The sequence below is a fragment of the Tympanuchus pallidicinctus genome, unplaced genomic scaffold (assembly GCF_026119805.1).
Source record: "Tympanuchus pallidicinctus isolate F22 unplaced genomic scaffold, pur_lepc_1.0 scaffold5, whole genome shotgun sequence".
In the NCBI taxonomy this organism is placed as follows: Eukaryota; Metazoa; Chordata; class Aves; order Galliformes; family Phasianidae; genus Tympanuchus; species Tympanuchus pallidicinctus.
The window spans coordinates 64,452,487-64,476,267 of record NW_026294769.1 but is presented as its reverse complement, the minus strand read 5'-3'; the positions used below and the strand labels follow the sequence as shown (position 1 = coordinate 64,476,267).

General features: G+C 45.5%; 1 protein-coding gene and 1 long non-coding RNA gene across 7 annotated transcripts in view; one reads left to right on the top strand and one right to left on the bottom strand.

Moving 5' to 3' along the window:
* The first annotated feature begins 1,850 nt into the window (after positions 1-1,850).
* On the top strand, positions 1,851-6,562 carry LOC128091073 (uncharacterized). Its single transcript, XR_008211225.1, has 2 exons — positions 1,851-2,538; positions 2,600-6,562. It is a non-coding gene; the product is annotated as an uncharacterized LOC128091073 (long non-coding RNA).
* Positions 6,563-12,436: 5,874 nt separating this feature from the next.
* ZHX2 (zinc fingers and homeoboxes 2) overlaps positions 12,437-23,781 on the bottom strand; it is a 65,694-nt gene continuing 54,349 nt past the window's right edge. For all 6 annotated transcript variants that reach the window (XM_052703980.1, XM_052703985.1, XM_052703982.1 and 3 more), the window contains 2 exons: positions 19,278-21,939; positions 12,437-13,835 (listed from right to left, as the gene is read on the bottom strand). In XM_052703980.1, the coding sequence (XP_052559940.1) occupies positions 19,282-21,771 (2,490 nt within the window). In that variant the 5' untranslated portion in view covers positions 21,772-21,939 and the 3' untranslated portion in view covers positions 12,437-13,835; positions 19,278-19,281. The remainder of the gene's footprint in view (positions 13,836-19,277; positions 21,940-23,781) is intronic.

Here is a 23,781-nt window from a genome sequence, read left to right as displayed (position 1 = left end):
AAAGATGTCAGTGCTTTTTTTTAGGATTGAAAAGTTAAAAGGACTTCTTCAGTTTACATTTTTGAAGCCTGTGATTTTGGTGATGAAAGGAATTTGGTTTGCAGCAGTGGCTCATCCTTTTGTTATTTGGAACAGGATCTAGGAGGAATGATTGTAACATCTGTGAGCAGGAGTTGCTTAAAAGGAACTGTAAGTGCAGGATGCTGGCAACATCTTGTTGATACTGGGGAGGGAAGAAGTGATGATGAAACCTTAGTTCTAGTGCTTTTTGTTTTGGCATTCCACCAAAACAACAATATCCCTGCAAAATGCCATTAGAGCTCAAATTCCTTCATAAGGCCAAGTTTCTCTAGCTGTCAGCTGTTGGTCACTCATGTTGAAAATCATGGCAGCTGGAGGTAGCATTTAGAAGCATAAACACAAGAAGTCTTCTTGCATCTGAAAGTTTTCATAGAATTCTTCAAAGAATTGTAGTTAGTCTTGAACTGACTGTGGATTAATGAACAATGGGTTGATCCCAGTATTAATGATTATTTTTTTTTCATTGTATCCAGGGATGTAAGGATTCTGTCTGCACCAGCATATAAGCTTGTCAAGCTGAGTGGTTGACATGAGGTTCACATCATCTTACACAGCTAGTCAAGTGTTGGAAGCTGCTTTGTAGTGATGCTTCACTGTTTTCAAGTTGTTCTGTTGGTTAGCTATGGTTAACTCTAGCATACCCCTCAGCTTGATTTAAAACAAAATAGCCACTGACTGGAAATGCTCCTTGTAATAGTTGTTTTCACTCGGACTTGCACTGCTCAGTATTGTTGCTGCAAGAAGTCTAGCAGGTGGTTAGCTAAAAAGTTCATTTTGAAGCCATGGGGGGTAAGAATAACTGGTTTTCCTGTGCTCGTCCATTCCTCTGCAAATGGTGATGTTGCTCTCTTGCTTGGATGAGGCTAGAGGGACTAATTGTCCTTCCTTGCAGTCCACATAGTCCCCCTGCTGCGTATTGCTGTTCCTGAACGTAGGAGGGGCTCTCAAACCCACACAGTGAAAACTCTTGTAGCTTGCTCAGTGCCCAAGCAGTGGTGTGTGATCATAGACCTAAGACTGTGGGCAGTGTATAGCATGACAGAGGATCACAACTGAGGTCATGTTGGTGCTTTATTTTTTAAAATGAAACCTTGTGTGTGTGATGATGGATACATAAAGTAGAGAAATACACTGATTTTTGGAGTGAAAACATTTCAGTTCAAAAATCTGAAGGGATTTTGATCCCTAAATTAAATTTCCTGAATGGAGGATTCAGGGATCAGGAAGGGGATGTGAAGGTGCTGAGAAGTTTTTTAACTGGACTTGTGAATGGTCTGGTCAAAAATATTTTTCCAAGTGCATTTTCACAATGCAGGCTGTGAAAAGTGACAGTCTCTGGTTGTAGAGAAAAGCAACACTTGTCTCTTTTTTCCTACTGAATCTTTAATCCATGATAGGGGGAGATGAGGCACTACATAATATCTGTACTTGTAACTGGGATGAGAAGATAAGCCTTTCATAACGAGGAAGCCTTGTGCTTGTGCCTGTAATATGACTGTCTTTCTAAGCAGGTACTTGTTCACTCTGAGCTAACTGTGCTTATTGCTGCTACTTCAGCAGGAGAGAAAAGAAAATGACAAGGTGTGTGTCTTGGGCTGTTGGCTACTTTTGTTTTGGGGATTCAGTCTCAGGAGTTAACTGACTGCCATCGCTGTTTCAGTATTTTCACTTGGAAGCTTCTAAGCACAGATGACATTTTCTTAAACCTGGATGTTGGAGGATTTGAGTTTTCTAATTTATGCATAAATGAGTTTTATAATAATATTTATAATTTAATAAATAGGAAAGTTATTCTTGCCATGTTTTCTGATCTGTCTTACCCTTCTTCCCCAAGACACATCATGTAAGATAAAAATTCAATTCGTATTAAAATCGAAAGAGCACAGCAAAGATGTTGGGGCAGTATCAAGAAGATTAAATAAGTTGCTTTTTGCAGTTGATGGCATTTGGAGCTCTTATTCTTTCAGTACTTTCATTGTAGATCCAGGAAACAGATTAAATCTTGCAGGAGCTGATATTCCTGGAAGATCCTGGATATTCCCATGCACAGGAGAAGGATGTTGCAAGCATTCAAACTGTTGCTGAATTTGGCAGTGCTCTGGATCGTGCAGTGCAACAATTTTTTTTAACCTGTTCTGCATCTGTCATAGCAAAACCCAAACTTAATTGTAGTCTTCACTTGTTTGTAGGAACAGATGTGCTCCTTTTCAGCTGTTTTGGTGTCTGCTTTGGCTTTGTCTAAAGTGCATGTAGCCAAGGGCAGTAGCTCCTTATGGGAACCAGCACACCCAAATGCAAAATGTGGGGAATAAGAGAAAGAAGTGTCAAGCATGACAGGACAGTCAACTTTTTATCTGACTGTCAGTTGGCTTTGCTAAACAGTTGGGGTTGTACAACCCAGAAGCGGTACAGACAAGAATGATGTTGTGGCTGAAACATTTTGGCTCACAGCTGGGGGTTGGACTCGATGATCTCTGGAGGTCCCTTCCAACCCCTACGATTCTGTGATTCTGTGAAGATCAGTCCTTGCTTGCAAGGTTCTTGCACTGGGTTGATTTCACTTAAATAGCATCAGACATCTGTGTGGTGTGGGAAGTCCTTGCAGTGTGAGAGTATTTGATTTGGATGACAGTGAGGATGTGATACTTCGGTTTTTATTTCTAAAGTGACTTTTCAAGTAGGTTAGAGTATACAGTGAATTTTTTGTTTGCATTTAGAACTCAAATCAACCCTTAAAAGTTGCTGTCAGTGCATACTGCTTTGTCTAGGGCAAAATAGTTATGCTGCCTTCATTTGCAGAAGTGCTTTGGTAGTGGTTTTAATTACAGTAAGCAAAAACTTGAGAGGTTTTAGAAAAAGACCTAGCTTGGATCACAGTCTCTCTTGCTCTTTGCATAGAAGGTTCTTAGAGATGCTTAAGAACTTAGGACTTCTAGACAGGCAGTTTCTGCATTTCTGGTGAGAGTTTTCTAATACATCTGCTGCTCTTGTTGGGTAGTTGCAATCTGATTTTTAGTTTTCCTGTATGTTTTAGTGAGAACAGTGTTGTCTCATTAAAATCTTCCTTTCCTCTTTTTGATCTGAAACTGAACTCAATTTTGTGCCAATTGAATGTTTCGGGATAGGACTGGCGGAAGGACAGGGTATTCTTTCAGCAGCCCAATCACTTCAAACCTGCACCCTCTCCCTGTGCTTTGTGAGCCTGTGTTCTGAAGTGGAAGGGAAGACTTGTCACAAGAATCACCAGATGCATCTGCAGAATGGAAATAGTCTGTTTACCTGAGCAGGTTGTACCAGAGGCTCTTCATCCTTTGCCTACCATGACAGCCATTACATATAAGAAAGAACTTCATTTTTAGAAGTGTAGTCTTGATACTTAAAATTATGGTCTCAGTAACAGTATTGGTTTTATAACAGCTTACAATCTTTTTTTGTCTCTTCTGTTAGCTGTTGTGGCAGTAAACAATCAATCTCTCCCTCCCCGCTCCCAGGGAAGAACTTGTTTTAGTACCTCTTCCCTTGCTCACATCCATCTCTGTTTTCCAGATATCACCAACTCATTCTCTCATGATATGATGGAAGTAACCAGTAAAACTCAAAGTAATTGTCCTCAAATTCAATATATGCACTTGGAGCTTGCTGCAGCTATTCCAGAGGATCCTTTGTGCAGTTCTTTCCAGCTCTGTTAATCAAATGGATAACAGGTTCTCCAGATCTCCACATTCCTGACAGCTCGTCCTTAGAGCTTGCATAGATTGGGGTACAGGAGCAGATGGGAGTGTGGAGGGCTGTGGCAAACTGAGCTGTGCCATTTTTACCTGGGCTGTCTGCTATGACCTTGTGTCTGGCAATGGCAGGTTTCAGTAGTCTGTGAAGTCCTCGGGCAGAGCATTGCCTTGATAAGAGGTGGATTTTTGTGGTTCAGAAAGACGTCCATCAGTAAAAAAGTTTTCATATCTAACAATGTATTTCCCTACTTTTGCTCTCCTCACTTTGTCCTTTTCAAATGATTCTTCTGTGCCATGTGCTTGGCAGGGGATTGGAAAGAAGAAGCGAGAGAAACTGATACAAATTGATGCTGTTCAAGTTTTCTGAGTGATGTGATAGTGGATTTGAAGGGGAAAAATCCTCTATCGATGGTGTATGTGGTGTAGTGATACAGTGCTTGATGGTCTGGTAAATCTCGAAGAACTGTGTCAGCCTGATTCCTTGAGGGCAGACAGATGCAACTGGCCCTACAGCTGTTATCTGGTTGAGTAACTAAGTGGATGGAGGATATTTAGCTGGCTGCAGCTGCAGGATTTTAGATCTGTAGCTGCTATTAGAGCACAGCTCACTGAGGCCAAATAATTACTGTATAATTTAGCGTCAGTGCAAACAACATAAGCTTATGCATTTGCTTCCCTATAGAAGTGCTTTGTCCTCTAAATCTGTTCCTGCGCGTTCCTCAAAGTCATCCTGCAGCTTTCATGTCCCCTTGTGCATCTTAAATTAGATCAATAACTTCCTAGGCTGGCTCTGGTGGAGTGGCTTGCTCCACAGAGCTGCTTTCTGAAGCTGAAAGCAATGCAATCCTCAGGAAATCCTGCTGAGTAAGGAGTGCTTCGGTTAATGTGTAATCAAGTCATGATAAGACCAGCTAATAAAGATAAGGTTCTTAACAAGCAGCATGGGACAATGAGCAGGGAAATGGAGAATGGCAAACAATGTGATTAATGATGACCCCTAGCTGCACTGCTCCCAGTGAAACCAAACCCACAAGCCACCAACCCTGAAGGGGATGTGTGGGCATGATGCTGAGGGGGAAGGAAAGTGGGAGGAATCCAGGGACGAGTAGCAGGAGAGTAACTGTACCTGTGTAACTGCAAGGGTAACACCTCTGGCTGCAGGCAGGGTGTCTTAAAACATAGCTGGAGGGAATTCAATTGGTCTTTTTTATTTTAAAAAGTGGAATTGGAGTTATTCTCTCTAACTCATAAGGGGAGCCTCTGTAGAACGAACAGGAAGCACACAGACTTAGGAGGAGCACCCTGCAGTGGAAATGCCCATGGGCATGGAGCAGCAGCCGCTGGGCAGGATATTCTTTGTATTTGATGATCTTTAACTCAGTGCTGTTGCCACCACTGAGATCACTCATGTTGAATTTGTACCTTATTGTATTGCTCCCATTGTTTTGACTTAAACTAAATTCGCCAGTGGGCCTTATCAGTAGGGCTGACGCTCCCACTTCACTACCTTTCTTGTCTAGAAAGATGCACTCTTTTCCCCTAAGTAAACATGAAGATGCAAGCTTGCTTACACTGAGAGGCTCCTCACTATGCATGGAGCAGTGGTAAACTGCACACTGCCCAAATGAGGGCAGTTCTGTGGACATGCATTTATTTCTGACTATGCCACTGTGTGTCAGACTTCAGCTTTGCTATGTATGTGCTAACACTGACTGGAACTGCAACCCCAACAGAGAGCTGATGAACACAGGTGAAATAGGAAAAGGTTGGAAGGAAGAAGAACGTTGATCTAATCTCTTTTAATAGCAGCAGCAGATAAGATGTGGGCATAATTTTTGCCATGAGCATTGGATTTGCAACCTGAGCAGTGATGGTTTTAAGAAGCTGGTAGTCTGGAGCACATTGAAACATTAATCTAGTGTTGAACAAGCATAATTGTCAATCAAGAAACTGCTGCTTGCATACGGTGATTCAGGAAGAACATCACCCCAGAAAACTGCTGATCTTGTCCGAGAGTTTGTTCCTTGGCTTGTTCAGGCTCTGATGGCTGTTGTTCGGGAGCAGCAAATTAACAGCAGTTATGCAAGGCATGGAAGTAGGGCAGTTCTAGCTAGCATTGAGAAATAGATGGTGAAAGCCTAATAAGCTCTGAAAAGCTTTTATATTTAATCTTACGCTTGTAACAGCTTTAATAATTTCTTTTAAAAAATGGAGATGAACTCGGAACGTGAGTGTGCAGGTTGCTGGGGAGACATCAGCTTTGGCTCCGCTGCGTTTGTGGAACCAGCAGGAGTTGCTGCCACAAGTCTTAATGTGTCAGCAGGAGCTGTTGATGTTAAAAATCATCCCGTGTCTGTATCCTTCAACTCTTTTGCAACGGTTTAGGTAAGTTGGCAGCTTTTGTCAAAAAATGGAGAGGAAGAGAGCGAGAAGTTACAGTTCTGGCACACAGCGGCTGCAGATGGCCATAAGCAGTGGCTCGGGGAGAGGTGGGAATCGCTCTTTTTCAAAGGGGTGTCAACACCGCCGTGAAAATTCAAACACAGTGCGATTTCTGCTTGCTGAAGGTCAGTGCGGCAGCATCTGCAGTTATCCTGAGTCGGTGGGTGGTGCTTCTGCTGAGTGAGACCATTTCTCTCCTGCCAAGGGACACCTGGAAGTTATTTGTGAGCAGAGGCGGGGAAAGCTTCAGCAACTTGTGTGAACTCAGCTCCCAAACCACTTGTGTATATACATATATACATATATATATATATAAGTATATATAATATATATATATATATAAGAAAAAATCCTAAACAAGTCAGGGGAGCATGAGTATTGAGAAAACAATTCAACCCCCTGAAAGGCCAGGCACATCAGCACTAAGTCCATTCTGCAATGCAACTTGCTGCTGTGCAGCTGAGGACAAAGCATCGGAGCCATCCTTCAGTGCCGCCGCCCCACCGCCTGCTTGCTTTGGGAGAGACGTGCCTCAGCTTTGTTTGGATGCTGGAATGCCCTTGAAATCAAAATCCACGGACACTCAGTGGGCTGGAGACACGTCTGTGTTCGTCACAGCCTTGTCTGATGAGATGCTGTCATCTGCCACCTCGATGGCAATCAGCACTGTGGGCACTTCCCAGCCATAGAGGTGCTGGGTCCGATTCCCCTTCCCTTAGCACAGAATTCATCTCTGTGCGTCTGGAAAGAGAGTGAGCTCCCTAGGTTCACAGTTAGGCTGAGCATGAAGAAAACAAAGCAAAGACTCAGCAGCTTGCTGTCATTTAGACAGGCAAAGCTCACACCAGAGAAAAAAATCCCTGTGCTCTCCGGGTGAGTGCTTATCATTCCTGGAGTTGGCACAGCAGAGCAGAGCTGCACATGCTTCAGAAAGCAAAGTAATTAATTCTCCTTGCTCCCAGCCACAGCAGTCTCTGTTGTGCAATGTTGCACCACAACCAGCCATGGAGAAACTTTCTTTCCAATCAAAAGAAGTATTCTTTTTTTTATTATTATTATTTTTGCTCTGACACAGCAGGGTTGGTCTTCCTTTTAGTGTTACTGAAGACAATGTCTGCCCTGCCTTCCCATGACCTTCAGTGTGTGGCTTCATGTTAAAATTTCCATCTTCCTCATTCAAACACTGGCATTCAAACAAAAAAAGATTAAAATTCCTTTTGTTTAAATCCCTAGGAGAGAGCCTTGGAGCATGCTGCTGGTGAGATGCTGGGGTCCAGACTGGCTTGTGCTTCTGGCTCTGCTCTGGTCACCTGGGTTCTGGCACTAGCGTGGAACTCAAACCCATGGACCCTCAATCTGGATACCCATGTTTCTGGCTGTTTGCCCAGTTGTAGTTCAAGCCTGTTCATAGCTGGACTAGAGAACAGGCTTAGAGCTTGGTTTTCCCCAGCCTGGGATGCGTCTCTTTTCCGTCATGGCTCCAGAAGTGTCAGTGTCCTCTTTCTTAAGATGTCAGGGGAAATTTTTCACTTGGAGGACAGTGAGACACTGGCACAGGCTGTCCAGAGAGTCTGTGGTGCCCCATGCCTAGAGCCATTCAGGGCCCGGTTGGATGGGGCTCTGGGCAGCCTGATGTGGGGGGCAGTTCTGCCCATGACAAGGGGTTGGAAGTAGGTGATCTCTAAGGTCCTTTCCAAGCCAAGTCAATCTGTGTTTTTGATGCAGCTGCTTCAGGTGTCTTCCCCAGAGTCCATCTTAGCAAACTCCACTCCATCTCTGCATGTGTCATGGTATCGACTGATTCAATTTAGAGGTAATTCCAGGTTGTGGCAGAGCTCCTTGGCTTTTCAGAGCCAGCTTCCTCATCAGTATCCACCTACATTCACCTTTTTACCTTGAGGTGAATGTAGGAGAGCTGGGCCTGGACCCCTGGGGAGTCAGCGTGACCCATAATGTGGGGCAGTAGTTGGCATGAATCGTGAATTGAAGCTATAGCCAACTCAAATGGAGGTAGATGTTCATGGGAGCAGAGCTGGATTTCTGTGAAACCTTGGCTGTGACATCCCTTGTGTCATTGCCTCATGGAAAAGACTTTGTGAGAAAGAGTAAGGAATGCAGGACAGGAAGAATTGGATACAAATGACATGAAATAATAATAATAATTTTCTTCTACAAAATAATAATAATTTTTAAAAAGTATGAGGAGAAAGATTTTGGGTATAAAGAAGTTTCATGGCTATCCTGTTTACTTTGTCCAAGCCAATTTGCTGGCACTGAGTATTTACAGATTTACGTTCAAGAGCCATAGACCTCATTTGTAGATTTCCATTAATTACTGATCAAATGACCGTGGAAGTCCTTCATTTCATTGACTCCAATGGTCCTCCATCTTTCTCTGTTCTGGAGAACAAAAAGCTTCCTTTCCATATACTTCCCTTGCTGCATAGATGCCACACTGCCTTCTGCCACAACACAGTGTGTGCCTTTATAGTTAGTTCTTTTTCTCCCATTTTAGACTGTCTTTTTGCTACAGAACATTAGCCATGGCTACTGGAAGATGATGGGCAAATTTGCAGTGGGGAAAGTCTTGAATGCTACTTATTCAAATTCAATGCATAAATATTGTTTATTTTGGTTGCTGTTTTACCTGTGTAATTCTTTAAATTCTGAATTCTCAGTGTGTAATTACTGCTATGGTCATAATCACTGAGAACCTATACCTTGGTCTGCAGAAGTCCAGAAGGTACTGAGCTCCTGTTCTGGGGGTGATCCCTGCATCTGCAGTGCTGCTGTTGCATGCGGCCTCCCTGCCTCCCTTGCCACTTGGATTCAGTGATACTTCCAAAGGTTCACACCAGGGATTTGAGGTTAGAAACAGTGCCCCTGCAATGGCTTGGTTGAAAAATGGAATTTTATTTAAATGCTGACGTTTCTGCCCTGAAAATTTCCTCCCTCTGAAATTCTCAACTCTGAGGGAAGCAGATGGGGCTGTTATTTCTCAAGCACTCCTACATGACGTGTGCAACTAAACTGTGTCACAAGTGATTGCTGGGGCAGAGATGCTTGGTGGCACATTGCAGCCCTACTACAGTGGGAAAAATCAGTGCGTGGCAGCTGAGCATTGGTGGCTGGCTCTCAGCAGCCCTCAGCTGATGGCAGGCAAGAGGTGCTCACATAATCCCTGCCTGGACAGAACTTCAAAAACCACACAATCCAATCTATCAGCATTTGGAATCAAATCAGTGCCGCGACCAAAGGCAAAGTTTAAAACTGGCATTTTCTGTGCTGGGTGTTTTTTTCCATCACTGTGGAGGGGATACTCACAGCACATCTCTTCTGGCAGGAAACCTGCTGCTTGTAACTCTAAGATGGGAATTTTCCTGCCTGGTGCCCAGATCAGGTGTTTGTTTTGTTTCCTTTAAACATATGGAAGCAGCCAAAAAAAAACCCTCTCAACCACTTCCATAAAATCAGGCTAACCAATTTGGCCTGCAAGAAAAATTCCTAGCAGCATTGATTTTGGAAAGCTCCAGTGCCTGGCAGAGGAATTACTGCAGAAGGTTAATGGCTGTGCCAGTGCTGCTTTTTATCACCCCTAGAAAGACACATCAAAATTTGATCAAACTGTAAGCCACTGATAGCAACAGCATGTTCCTCTTTATGGCAAGGCTGAAGGCATAGTGAATTTCCAGGGATTCTGTGGTGTCTGTTGACAAGGGAGTTGTCAAATCTCGGTGGGCTCTTCAAGCAGCTTGGTCACCATTGTTCTGTGATCTCTGCCCAACACTTCTCAAATGCCCCAATTCAGCTTCTAGCTTCCTCAGGCAGAGCTGTCAGGTGCCCACCTTGCTGAGAACTGGTGCAGGAGATTCAACTTGACTGGTTTGGGTCTTTCTGGGCCCAGATAGAACAGTAGTGTTATTGTTGAAGAAGTGCTGAGAAGAAGAGGAATGTTGGTATTCATGCTCTTCCACTGGCAATCGTGGTCGTTTGGCATCAATCTCAAAGCAGCTCATCCTTTGGTGAGATGCTCCTTATACAGAGTATGATCATCTGGGATTTGTTCTGCAGGCAAGGTAGAGAGCATGAGGTGCAGTCAGGTCAGGGGTAATCCCATAACATACAATAAAAACGCTAGAAAAGGTCAAGCATAGCAAAATAACCCCTGTGTTGATGGCTGTTTTCAACCATATTCTGCATTAGGAAGACCTGGATGTGCCTTTGCTTCAGCTTCCTGTCTGTGTGAGAGATCAGTGCCCTGTCACTATACTGTGTGTCATCCTGGAAGCTCTTCAGCCATGGTGGAGTCTTGTGCTGCAGTGACATCAGCTATAGAAAAACCTGAAAAAAAACCCAAAGAAGAGAACTATTTTCAAAGCAAGGCCTAAATAATGGCAGTAGGAGGCAAATGGTGGCTTGTTTCTGATCACCATAGAGTCTTAGAATTATTTGAGTTGGAAGGGCCTTTAAGGGCCATCTGGTTCCACTCCCTGCAAGAACAGGGACACCTACAGCTAGATCAGGTTGCTTAGAGCCCATCCAGCCTGATCTTGAGTGTTTCCAGGAATGGGAATCCACCCTGTCTCTGGGTAGCCTGTTCCAAGTGTCTTATTGAACAGGCAGGAAAGTTGTGTATGCATATAAAGAAAGAATAGCCTCATGTCAGCATACAGGAAGACATCAAGAAAGCGTGGATTACTTCATTCAATTCATTCCTGTCTTCTGAGTGTAGGGTTTCTTTTTGTTTTTTTGGTTTTTTTTTTACAAGCAACATCATTAAAAATAAAATAGCATCACACAAATGCCTGCCCTAGACAGGCCATGTAGAGGGAAGGCAGAGTGCTGCACAGGGAAATCCAGCATCAGCAGACTGCTTCCATCCATGTGCAATGAAATTCTGTGCCCAAGGACATCCCCGATCACTGCAGAGCACAAGCAGCTCCCTGACTGTGCCTTGCCCTCTCCTGACGTTCCTAATTATAATGAAGCCTGCTTGTGGTGCCCATTTTGCAAACTTGCTCAGGTATCCACTTGAAAGCAGTCCTTGTGCAGCACTGGGATGTTCCTAAAGAGGAAACAGGATATCAGTTTTCTGTGATGAACTGCATTTGAAGTCTTGGTCCCAACCATGACCTGCTCGTACAAACCCGTCTGCTTCCAACCGAGGCTGGCAAAGCTGTACTGTTTTGCAAGCAAAGTTTGTTCCAGGAGAGCCCTGACTTTGTTATCTCTGCAATAACAATTTCCAGGGCTGCCACTGTTGCTCTGACTGAATTGCAGCGATCTTCCAGGGCCCTGGTCTTGGCCTCAACCCCACTGTGACTGGTGCTGTGCTAACACTGAAACCCCAGGTGGGTCTTCTTCTGCCGAGAGCTCCTGAGATCCATGGAGCACTGCTGGTTAAACAAAATAGGTCAGCTCTCCAGACACACATCCTTACACGCACATTAGCCAGGAGAGACACAAACTGGAATATTAAGCTGCCAAGTGGCTGCTCAAAACTGTGCACAAGGGCAATTAAAATATTAGCATCCTTTCATGTAAGCAAAGCAAGCAGAAGTGGCAATTAGTTTCTGTTACAACTTGCAGCCCCAGAGGAAAGGCATCAGAGGCATTTTCTCCTTTGCCACCTGACACTCGCATCCATCCACCCAGCAGCCCATGCGGGGACATATGAGGCTGTGGGGGAAATCCAGCTCCACCAGGCAGCGTTGCCCTGGGCTGCTTCGTATACTGCTGCAGTCAATGGCACAGCCCAGGTATGTGCTCACCAACAGGCCACAGGTGCTGCTGGAGCACTGGGGTTCTTTCCTTACCTTAAATTTCAGCCCCAGTGCTGCTGCAGCACTCATAGGGATAAGGGACTCCCCTGGCACAGCCCTGTGCCCTGGCGTGGCACCTCTAAATGCTGGTATCGCAGACGCCGCTCTCAAACTCTGCAAAGTACCCCAGGAACAGGACAGATGCTTGATTCCCAGGCACTTTCATGTGGGAAACGACAATCTGACGTCAGGAAACCAACTATCTGCAGTGGGCTGAGCATTCATTTTCATCTGGCTGGTGTTTCCCAATCACCACAAACCCAAATCGCAGCTCTGAAGCCACCGAGCTCCTGTTTGCAGTGCAGAGCGGGAAGAGGCCAACATTTGTTTTCAATTAACAAAAAAAAAGAGACGAGAAAAAGGTTACCAAAATGTCTAGCCTTTGTTTTATTGAGTTACAACAAATGAGCAACAAGTTAGAAAAGTAGGATTTATTCAAACTCCCTAGCATTGTACTTGTGCAGTGTGCTGAAACAGGGGTAGGCCAGGCAACGCAGCCAGCTTGCGCTCCCGCACCCACGCTGCTCCTCCTCAGACCCGCACGCAGACACCCACACAAAGGAAAACTAGCAGTACTTGAAAACAAGTGCACTCAGGGATCTAGAACTGATCTAACAATTTAGTGGCAAGGGTTAATTGGAAACGTCAGTTGTGTGCTACAGCTTCTAGAACCGGAGGATGGACGTTGGTTTCTGCTGTCCATCTCAGTGCCAGCTGAAGAAAGGCAAACAAGTTCAGGTTATGAAGCATCATCGTTTTGTCACCCCAACCCCCCTGGGGGTTGTACTACGTGTTCAAACAAAAAGTGCTGAAAACAAACAAACAAACAGAAAAAAAAAGTGTTCCAGCGAGATCATCGGAGAGCCGCGGCCCGGCCCGCTTTGTGAGGAGTGGAGCACAGGAGCTGGAGAAGGCGCGCTTCAGAGGAGCACAGGAAAGCAGAGATTTAAATACTTCAGTAGCAGATGGCCATAAAACAAAACAAAAGAAGTCAAAACAGGAAAAAAAACCCAAAGCCCCAACCGAACCAGACCGACCCGACCCTCCCCAAACCCATAGCGCACTGTGTGGGCTGAAATGTAAACGGCTGTGGGGTGGGAACCCAGGATCGGATGTTGATTGGCACCAAAGAGATTCCAAAAAATTGCAAAACTTTCTTCAAAGGCTTAAGAGAGGCTGTGGGCTCTCCTCCTGGAGGTCTCCAGAAGCCGCCTGGAAGCGACCATGGGCTCCCTGCTCTGGGTGTCCCTGCTGGAGCTCGAAGTGGGTCGTGTGGACCCTGAGGTCCCTGCCAGCCTCAGACATAATGGGATTCAGTGATTCAGAAAAGATCTCCTCTCCCTCCTCCCCACAAAACGCACTTCCCTCCCCCGAACCAACCATAACATTTTCCCATGGCATTGTATGCAAGAATAACTCGCACCTATTAAAAAGTTAACAAAATTTCCACATTGTACAAATCTGTTCCAGTACAGGAAGAGACTGGGCAGGAAAGTGGGTAGGAAAGAAGCTGAGGAGTAACCTATATACAAGGACCCTTTTTTCTTTCTCTCTTTTCTTTCTCAATGCAGTAGTAGGACTTTGGCACTATGAACAACCCCATGACGATGCTCCACCAGAGGATTTCTCACTGTGCCTCCGCAAGCACGATTTGAGACGTGGAGTCGCAACACGCTGTCTCACCCTAGGCAGGAAAATAGATGTTCTATTTTCAGACAGAATTTCCCCTTCATTGTCAGGACAGTGCAGCTGATGAGTATCCCTGCAAAAGATTAAAGAAACGTATTACTTTAAAAGGCATTCTGAACAAATACTTGAGCTGTCAGCTAACACAGCATCCAACTTTCACTCCTGAGGATGCATGCAGCGGCACTGCATGTGGTAGGAACCACACCCTGAAGCTGATCCCTATTGCATCCTGATGCTGCAGGAGGATGCCAGGCTGGTTCTGTGGTACCAGCACACTGATGATACCCCCTGCAGACTGCTGACGGGAGCACACAGCCCAGCCTTGCCTCTTGCTGATCCTTTGCTGCCACAAACCCCTCAGGCAGAGCCTCACACTGACAAAGCAGACAGGGACACAAGGCAAGGCTTCTCCATTGGGGATGACTTTCAGCACGGTTTTCCCACTGAGCAAAATGTGAGAGTGCAAGAAGTGCAAGCACTCATGCTGAAGCAGCATGCAGCAGCACAGGGTTGCTCTTCCACACCCATGCTCACCATAACCCTTATTTCACACCTTTTATGAAGGCTGCTCTGTTATCTCTCACAGAAGCAGAGGGCTCTGTCTGGCATCCACAACTCCTGTGTCAACAGAAAAGGAAAAATCCTCCCTGTCCCAGCAGCCTTTTCTCAGACAACCCCCTGCTCCTTCTAAAAAAGCTGAGAATGTTTAATAGTTGCTTTGGTTTTGCTTCTCCCTCTGAAGTCCTTCATTGCTGTTCAGCCTGAGTCTCCAACATGGCTTACTGCTTTCAGGGGAAATGGCAAGACAGTTTTAGTTCTGCAGAAACCACTGGGAAGTCCCACAGTGCCTTCAGGACGCTCAATCTGGGCAGCAGGCACTGCAGCCATTGTTAAAGATAGAACATGGAACCATAGAAAAATGGGAACTTGAACAAAAAGGAAGGGAAACTCCACTGCTGGTGGCTCTTAACCATCTCGGAAACTGAGGAATGTGCAAAGCCACCAACAACTGACGTCAGCTCCCACGGTGGAAAGAGCTGAGGACATCGGCAGAACCCAGACCCACTGATGCTTATCAGCATGATGCAAGCAGGATAAAAATCATAGAATCACAGGCTATCCCAAATTGGAAGGGACCTCCAAGGATCACTGAGTCCAACTCCTGGCTCCACACAGCACCACCCAAAGATCAGACCCTATGTCTGAAAGCATTGCTCAGATGCTCCTTGTACTCTGGCAGCTTGGGGCTGTGCCCACTGCCCTGGGGTGGTTGTTCTGTTCACCACCCTCTAGTGAAGAACCTTTCTCTGGGGCTTTGTGGCATGCAGTCCCAGACCTGGCTGCTCTTTGGCACATCTCAGCACAGCTCCTGGAGCTGCAGAATGTACCTCGTGGAGTCACAGCTGCATAGTGCAGCAGAGAAGTACTTCAGGACATTGTATGCTTCTATGTCTGTAAAGAGCATTTTCTACTTTGCTCGTTCCCACCACAAACTACAGGCTTTGGTGTCTGCACTTTGCAGGGCTGGGGCAGATGGGAGGTGTGGAAACAACTCTGAAACAGCAGTTTTTTGGTGAAGAAGTAAATTTCTGAGGAAAAACAAAAGCTCTGGTCTGAGGATATCTTGGGAAAACCCCAAGGGATACAACGCTGTGAAGAAAGCCAGCAATGGCTGCCAGCCTGCTCCTGCCCCCGTGGTTGAGCTGTGATTCTTTACTCAGAGGGTGATGGGACACTGGCACAGGCTGCCCAGAGAAGCTGTAGATGCCCCATTCCTAGAGGTGTTCAAAGCCAGGTTCGATGGGTGGCAGCCAGCCCATGGCAAGGAGTTGGAAGTAGATATCTGCAAGGTTCCTTCCAACCTAAGCCAATCTATGATTCTATGATTTGATGGATATAACATAAGGCCAGTTTATATTCATCCAGCTTGCACAAATGGTGAGAAGAGAGCTGATTTTGACCCATGCTGTCAGAAGGCAGGAATCTCCACTGACGGATGTGAAGTAAGGCACTCTACTGGTACATAAGGGATATGAGACTTCATTATGCAGCATCAGGAGCATTTGGAGTGATGGCTTGCTGCAGCCACTCAGGATCATGAAGGCACCATACTGAAACAGCGCTACTGTTCAGGACACCTGATCTTGCTCCATGGAATTCATGTGACTTTTTCAAAAGCTTCAAGCAGGCAGAAGTGTCCCTAGACGTCTTCAAGAAGCATAGAGATATGGCAGTGTGGGACGTGGTTCAGTAGGCATGGTGGTGATGGGTTGACGGTTGGACTGGATGATCTTAGCAGTCTATTCCAACCTCAATGATTCTACAATTCTAAGCGTAACAGAGATTTTATCAACCTGTGAATAACATTTCAGAGTCATGTGTGAATTCTGCTCCACTGAGGACAGGTGGCCATGAAAATCCCACCAGCTGCAACAGAAGCAGCAGTTCAGTTCAGGTTTTTACAGAATCTGCACATGAATTCCTGCCACAACAGAAGTGTGGAGACTGAATGCAGACAAATGTTCACTTTAAAGTGTGCATGTCAGGCTGAGAACATAACAACAAAGGAGCATTTCTGCACAATGTGAAGTTCAGCAGTGGAAGTTTCGCATCGTGGCTGTGGCTGTGCAAGAATCAAGAGGAAGAGAAGTTCCCGTCAGCAGGTCAGCACTCGGCAGTGCCTCCTGCCTGCAGCCAGGATGGTAACATTGCCCCTCCGAGGTGCTGAGGTGTGAGGAAGAATCAGACTTCTATGTAAGAACAAGCAGGAACAATCTCATCTCCAAGACCAATCTCTTGGTCTTTCAGCCATACTCTGGATGTCACCTAGGACAATGGCCTGTTAGTTCAACTCCAAAGCTATAGTTAAAAATTAAGGAAGACAGTAGATCGCCTTCACTAAACTGAGAGTAAAAATCCATCCTGAAAGAAAAAGCACATGGATTTTTCACTGTTTCCATCAATGCAGAGAATAAAGCTCCCATCTTACATGTCACCACGGCTGGTCCCATGGCTTTCTGGCACCAGAAAGCAGGTGTCAGCAATTGTGGGCTGAGATGTGCTGGGAAAGTAAAGCAGAAGAAAAGAGAGAAAGGCTTTGGGCCTCTGTCCTGCAAAATGGTCGTCTGAACTCCTGAGTGACCCACATGGTGAAAACCCTGCTGTGGTGCATCTCTTCTCAGCAGGTGCATTTTACAGCCCTTTCAAAGCTCCTCACCAAAAGAATAAACTGATGGAAGTTTATTGCAAAGTTCCTGTTAAAGTTCATCTCTGATGGCCCTTGGGCCCCCATCCAGCTGTGGAGCTCCATGGTCAGCACCAGGGTGCAGCACGAGAGCTCTGTGAGAAAGCAGTCCAAGGTCCCCTTCCTCTGCTACAGAATCATAAATCATTAAGGTTGAAAAAGGCCATTAAGATCATCTAGTCTAAACATCCAACTACCACCAGTATTACCCATTAAACCTTACTTCTCATGGTCACATCTCCACATTTCTTGACCTCCAGGGACCACCTCCCTGGGCAGCCTGTTCCAATGTCTCATCACTCTTCTGAGAAGAAATTTTACCTAACATCCAATCTGAACCTCTTGTGGCACAACTTGAGGCCACTGCCTCTCATCCTATCGCTGCTACCTGAGGCTGACCCTCACCTCAGCACAGCCTCCTTTCAAGGAGTTGTAGAGAGCAGTAAGGTCTCCCCTGAGCCTACTCCTCTATGACTGAACAACGCCAGTTCCCTCAGCCATTCCCCATAAGATCTGTGCTCCAGACCCTTCACAGCTTCATTGCCCTTCTCTGGACAAACTCCAGGGCCTCGATGTCTTTCTTGTAGTGAGGGGCCCAACACTGAACACAGCACTCAAGGTGTGCCCTCACCAGAGCTGAGTACAGAGGGATGATCACCTTCCTGCTCCCGCTGGCTGCACTATTTCTGCTAAATGCCATGGGCAACACTGGGCAACACTGCTGTCTCACGTTCAGCAAAACACTGACCAACAATCTCAGATCTTTTTCCTCTGTGACGCTTTTCCTCCTCTGGGTCTGCCCCCATTACCAATCCTCACTCACAGCCCATCTCTCTCCTCATTACACATTAGTGTAAGTATCCATAGCTGAAACAGCAAAATGATGTGCAATAACAAACCTAATAAAATAAAATAAAATAAAATAAAATAAAATAAAATAAAATAAAATAAAATAAAATCTGACAGTGCATTTATTCATCGCTCATATAATTTAAAATACCAGATCAGAACCGAGCTTTCGTTTCCTATGTGGCTGCTCCCCATGCACCTCTGCAGCACCAGCACAGCTACAAGAGATACTCCTACCTCTATGCAGCCAGCACAGACTGCTAAGAAAAATCTGCACCTCTGCAACATGGAGTGGTTCAGTCCCAGCACTAACTCTTCAACAGCAAATGGCCTTATGCAAGTGCGGGGACCTCTACCAGTCCTGGTTATTGTATTTCCTTTTCAAAAGTTTTTAAAACAAATACTGAAGTACCTTACACTTGTTAGACATCAGGGGACTATTAATTCTTTCTGAAAGATGTGTTCTTTAATTGTCAATGCTGTGCTTTCTGTCAGGTATATCCCAGCTTAAGGAGACCCCAGCTTGAGAGAGACAAGATCTGATCCTGTACATTCTCAGACATGCACAAAATATTAAAGGTTGGTGAGTTCAGCTCAACACGCCATCAAGAAGCACAGATGGTACTTGCTCCAGTATATACCTGTCTAACTGCGATCAGAAACAGACTTCAGGTCTCTGAACAACACATCTTTTCACACTGAAATATCATGTAACACTCCCCTCCTAAAAAAAATGGCCCTGCAGCTTGCTTTTAAATTCAGGATACTGTGAAGAAAAGCTGCTAAAACACCCACACAGCTTAGTCTGGGGCATTTCCTAAGCATCTATAGAGCAAGCAAGCAGAACAAAGCAGGCTGGAGACAGTTCTCACCTGCAAGAGGAAGAGGGTACATTTGCATGAGCCGCTTCATACCCTACAGCATTTTTTTGCTTGTTGTTGCATACATCTCTGGCCCAGGCCCTTCCCCCAGACAGCTTTTATTCTGTGTCAAAAGGAGAAGAGGTACAAAGCCAGGCATGGTCTCTGTTCATGGGAGATCAGCAACCCTTTAGCAAGAGGACTGCTAGGAACTAGTGTCACCTAGTCAGTCTCTGCATGGTTCCACTGGTATGTTTTATATCAACCTCTGCAGAAGTTACATTTAAAGGAGACATTTCAGGATTTAATAGATTGATGCAAAAAAAAAAAAAAAGCCCTTACATGGGATTTGACCTACAAGGAGAAAAGGAACCAGGCAAACAGCGCAAATCCCTGCCTACCAAGCAGCTGCTTCCATTTACAGGATGGCCATGCCTTGTGTTCAGGCACCCAGCAGGCACCAGGATCCAAGTCCAGGGATTTGCACTGAAAAGGGGCTATGGGATGCTGGAAGCACCCCAGAGTGAGGCAGTTCTGGGAAGCAGGGCACCCCAAGCATTACCTGTCTATATGTGGGCATTTTCTCCAGATATACTTTCAGAGTCAAAGTCTGCCAGCTCTGCCTGGCCCTCAGGTGCTGCCTGGCTCCACGTGTCCGTGCAGTCCGATGCGGCATCATCCTCGCCCACAGTCACCTCCACCCAGTTGACCTCCACTGGCCCCTCATTCTCCTCACGTCCGTCACGGCTGTTGCCCTCCAACCTGCCCGTATCCTCTGCTTGATTCCCCAACAAAGAGTCTTTCAGCGGTTCGCAGTCTCTTTTTGGTCTCACCACCAGCTTCCCCGAGTTCTCTTCATTCAGCTTTTTGTGCTCCTGGTAATGCTGCCGAGACACCTCATTACCGTTCTTTGGACTCTCAATGAGTTTTGATCCCTTTTTCTGATTCTGCTCGTTATGGCCATCAGCATACTGCTGCTGGTACTGGTCAACCCATTTAAGCAACCCCGATCTTAGCGAGGACCGGTTTTCCTTGAACCAGCGAACGATTTCAGTTCTTGTGAGCCCAGTCTGGGACGCTAGCTGGTCATACTCTTGTGGTGTTGGCCACTGGGTTCTTGCAAATGTACTTTTCAGTAGATGAATTTGCTCCTGGGTTTTCTTAAGTGTGGCAGAGGATCCCGATAAAGCACCAGGGAGCTGGGAGCTGTTCATCAGTTCTGCTTGGTTTATTGCACCATTAGGCGTTCCTTGTTCCTTAATTTTTCGGTATGACCCCATTGAGTCCAAGACGGCTTGCTCCATGCTGTCCCTTATCTTTCTCCTCTCGGAGAACCAGGAATCAATCTCTCTCCTGCTCAGCTTCGTCTCCACTCGAAGCCTGTCCAATTCTCCCTGGGTCGGAAAAGAACATCGTAGGAAACTCTCCTCAAGGGCCCTAAGCTGCTCTTGGCTTTTCTCTTTGAACCTCTGGGGTGCATAATCTGCATATGGGTGGAACGAGCGGCTGTGTCGGCCCAGTGGAGGTGCTACTGGATCCTTCCCTAAAGCATCACCAGCAACTTGCACGATGCCCCGCTGACTTCTGTACCTGTGGTCACTGAACCACTTCTTGATCTCGCTCCTGGAGAGCCCCGTTGCCTCTATCAGCCGGTAGACTTCTGCGTCATCGGGAAACTGGCTTGCTATGAAACTGGCCCTTAGCTCTGCTATTTGCTCCTTGGTCTTTTTTCGCTCGCTAGCAGGTGTCAGTGGTACAGCAGTCAGCTTGGCAGGACTCTCAGGCACCTGAACTACATGAGGTCGCTTGGCCTCTGGAACGTTTGACAGAGTCTGTATTGTCCTCTTTTGTCCCTGGTTTGGGGCAACAGCAAGTGTGATTGGTGAACAGGAAACTGCTGACCCATTTGAAACGGGAGTTAAAACCAGACCAGTCTGGCCCAGTATCTGACAAGGCAAAGCTGTCTGGATGATAGGAGGGGGAATTTTTGCAGTTGTCAAAGGAGCTGGCAGGACAGTGATGGTTTGGGGGACTGCCTGGATAGTACCATTGAACATCTTCTTTCTTGCCTCTTCTACTTCTTCAGGTGACCAGCTGATACCATGCTTCAAACGTTGCGTAGCAAACCAGATTCGGATCTGTTCTTCAGGATGCTTTGATGCTGCTGTCAACCACGACAATTCTGCTTGCGTGGGGTAAGGAAATTTGTTGAAGGAGTTGATCATGGTTGCATTAGTGTCCAATGCAGAGTTGTATTTGGTACTGTTCAGAGGTACCGGGACCTTGGGTACAAGGTTAATATTTGGTGGTAGCTGTACAGAGGGCATAACATGAGCTAACACATCCTGGAGAAGGTCTCCATTTATACACGCGATAGCTTCAGTGGCTTCAGTTATGATGCGGGGGAGAGAACCATCCACATGGTTTTCTGAAACTCCCTCTTCTGGTTTTTTGGGACCCTTCTTGGTTTCCCCTTTAGACTTTCCCAATTTCATCATAGGCGTTTTACTCACACTAATTCCCCCATGAAGTGAATCCTCACACTCTGCATTTTCCACCCCACTGCTCGTGACAGTGACATCATTAGTGGTGGTCTCAATGGACTGCTCTAAAACAGTCTGATTATTGCGTTTAATTAATTTCAGTTTAAAGTTACTCTCTCCTGGGTGATATTTTGTGTTGTGGTCAGATAAAGAATCGTATTTTTTGGTTGTGAAGTTGCATTCAGCACAGACATACAGGGGGTTGAGAATGACATTCGGATGCTGAGTGTCAACATGCTCTGTAAATTCGTTTAAGTTCTGTGTAGAGTAAGGGCAGTATTTACACTCATAACCACCCTGGGGTTTCTTAGACTGATTTTCAGCAGGGGGCTTAGCCTCAACCACTTCACACTCTTTCACTGAGCTTTCTGAAGGCCAAGTTTTTTTAGCATCCTGCTGTGGTGTGCCAGGCCCCTTCTCTTTAGCAGTTTCTGCACCCTCTGGGACTTCCTGCTCCATCACTTCAGAGGTTCGCACCATACAGGGAGTTGTTGACTTTCTTTTGCTAGCCATGGCAGCCCAGGCTGCGCTTCCAGAAGGTGACTTCTATGACAGGTTGAGCAATAAACTGAAAGATCTTGTGAACGGCTGCAACCTTCCTTGTTCACTTAACTCTTGTTGTGTTTAATACAGGATTTCAGCCCCAACTGTGACCATCAGCTCACATTTGCTGCATGACACCTGTGAAACAAAGCACACCCATTAGGCACTGATCTGTAAAACATGGCTCTTGCAGAAAGCCATCACTCAAGATAGGTGCATTTACAATACCATTTTGGACAACACTGAACTCTTCCTCTTGCTACTCTCCCCATCAACTTAAGAGGAAAAATCTGTCCATGCAGAATGAAAGCAGTGGACAATTCACAATGAAGTGTGCCTCAGGTAGAAAATGGCTTTGAAACAAACAGGGGAAGCTGAACAGACAGGAGGTTTTAATCTCCATGAGAGTCAATGCATTGAGCTGGAAAGGAAAGCAGACGCTGCTATAAATACTGTACCTTTTTATAGAAGCTGTAGTTTCTATTAATTATTATTTTGAAGCATGTAGATTCGAAATTGAGTGTGATTATTAAATTTAATTACTTCCCACTGTCACCTACCTTGTAAATATGTCTAGTAAATGATTGTGGTTACTAATGACGGGTGATTTCTAAATAAAGCTATGGGGCTTGCCTTGCTCGTAAAAGTAAAGGCAGTGAGAGGAGTTAATGCAAATCAGCATTTTCAGAGGTCTGTGTCTTGATTAGAGCAGATCAGTAGAGGTCTGTCAAGTCTCTTCTGGAATGAAAGTTTTCTTAAAATGCCCTTATCACGGAATATTGATTGCCAGGCAGTGAGCAAAGGTCCAAGACACTCTCAGATCCCTTTTAAATAGGGTCCTTTCCTGTGACCCTACTGATATTCCCATCAAGTCCTGATCTGTGCACTTAACTGCCTACAGAATTAAACAATATTTTTAAAGCATGATTCACACACTAAAGCGGTTTTGGAGTTCCCAAATGTAATAATTCCATCAAAATACATATTCTTAAGAGGATATGAAGTCAGTATCAATCAGTATGACCACAAAGGAAGAAAAACCACACTGGCTGTGTTACAATCTACCCATGCTCATCAGGACTGGGTGAACGGAGTGTAATTTAATAGCTATAACAGCCTCATCATGCAAAAAAATAAATTGATATCACTCTCCTATTTGACAAGATACCTTTTCTAATGATTCCTTGACTCTACTTTGCTACTCCTCCTGATCAGACAGGCTTGGACTGTAACACTTTCAGCCTGATGGGAAACTCACTGTTTGCCATCCATTGGATGGGATATGGGGGGCCACCAGGGCTTACAGGCTGTCATCGTCACTGCCCAAAGCATCAGCACCTACAAGCAACCCATGTTTTGGGTTTCTGCAATCTCTCTTTTAAAAAAATAAAATAAAATCCCTTTTAATAATAAGCAAGTAGATGAGCAATGGAACCAGTGATGCCCGGTTTTCTGCAAACTTGTGCTGACCTTTAAACTGGATTACACTGAATATTCTGTTATTTTTACATATTCCTTCAAAATTCCCTTCTATTTCCCTTCACAATCGTCCTCCCACAGAGTATTTTGTCTGAGGTCTATGGCTTGCAGTGTCCCACTGCAGATGGGGTCAGAAACACAAACAACTGTCTGAACACTCCTTTTCCTGCCCACTCATTTTTAATGAAGTTTGCAGAACTTCAATTATCTCTGATGCTTCTTCCCTTTTATCAGATCTGGCTGAAATAGGTCAAAAGGTGAAGGAAGGGTGCAGAATCAGCTCCCTAAGCCAGGCTGCTGCTGGAAACAAGGTGCAGGTCACCTCCTTCTGCCCTGCAGATCCCACTGCACTTGTGATGTTGATGTTTGCAGACAATGGAAGGAAAGTGCAATGCCTCATCCTGGAAAAGGGTGGTAGGCATGAGGACGGAGCACAGCTCCCTGATGCTCTTTTGCTGCTCTGCCACCTAGGCCATGCTGCTTCACTTAATGGTCTGCTCC